Source organism: Armigeres subalbatus, unplaced genomic scaffold (assembly GCF_024139115.2).
Source record: "Armigeres subalbatus isolate Guangzhou_Male unplaced genomic scaffold, GZ_Asu_2 Contig1731, whole genome shotgun sequence".
NCBI classification, from domain to species: Eukaryota; Metazoa; Arthropoda; class Insecta; order Diptera; family Culicidae; genus Armigeres; species Armigeres subalbatus.
Genome location: NW_026942541.1, coordinates 1341 through 2001, shown reverse-complemented (window position 1 = coordinate 2001; position 661 = coordinate 1341). Strand labels below are relative to the sequence as shown.

Sequence of the window (661 nt, the reverse complement as noted above, 5' to 3'; positions counted from 1 at the left end):
AGCTAAACACTAATGGATAATAAATTACTATAAGCGCTATTTACTTACTGAAGAACAGCCGATAGTCGGTCGAATTTGGTGCGCCCCGTTCCACGATTTGGTACTTCTTGACTCCGGTCATCTTGCGGCAAGCACTCCCCGTATTCACCGTTCCGTAACAACTGCGTAAACTACCAAGCAAACAAAACCCGTTCTTTGATCCCGTCACCGAGAGGAAACGACTCACTGCACCGTTTTCTGTACCAACAAAACGTGCCCTTGATGCTTCTAATCCGAACCGAACCCGCTGCTGATTCTGCTGAAAACACCGCCGCGTCAAAGGAACGACTGTCGCCCGGCTACCGCCAACACACGATGGAATCATTTTTGGCACTGACGCTTTGTTGGTGGTTGTGAAACGTAGTGACATTTGCCACGGTAGCATCAACGTCGGTGGTCGAAGAAGGGGACGCACATTTGTGTTGCAGGCATGTGTTTGTGAATATTTTACATGTTCTACACGATCAAAACGCTTCACCCATTTTATGTCTCTTTTCATGCAATTTGCCAAATTGCACTACCATGGACCCCCGGTAATATGACCATTTTTAATTTGAACACCTTTTAATTCGAACCCCGTTGGTTTGAACAATATTCAAATTAAAAAGTGTTCAAATGTCAT

General features: G+C 45.1%; 1 protein-coding gene across 1 annotated transcript; it reads right to left on the bottom strand.

Moving 5' to 3' along the window:
* Positions 1 to 48: 48 nt before the first annotated feature.
* On the bottom strand, positions 49 to 397 carry LOC134203270 (inorganic pyrophosphatase-like; the record flags this gene model as incomplete). The annotated part of the gene is given in 1 exon segment (XM_062678147.1): positions 49 to 397. A coding segment is annotated over 1 exon segment (316 nt), but the record flags the coding sequence as incomplete, so codon positions are not given.
* Between the last annotated feature and the right edge of the window lie 264 nt (positions 398 to 661).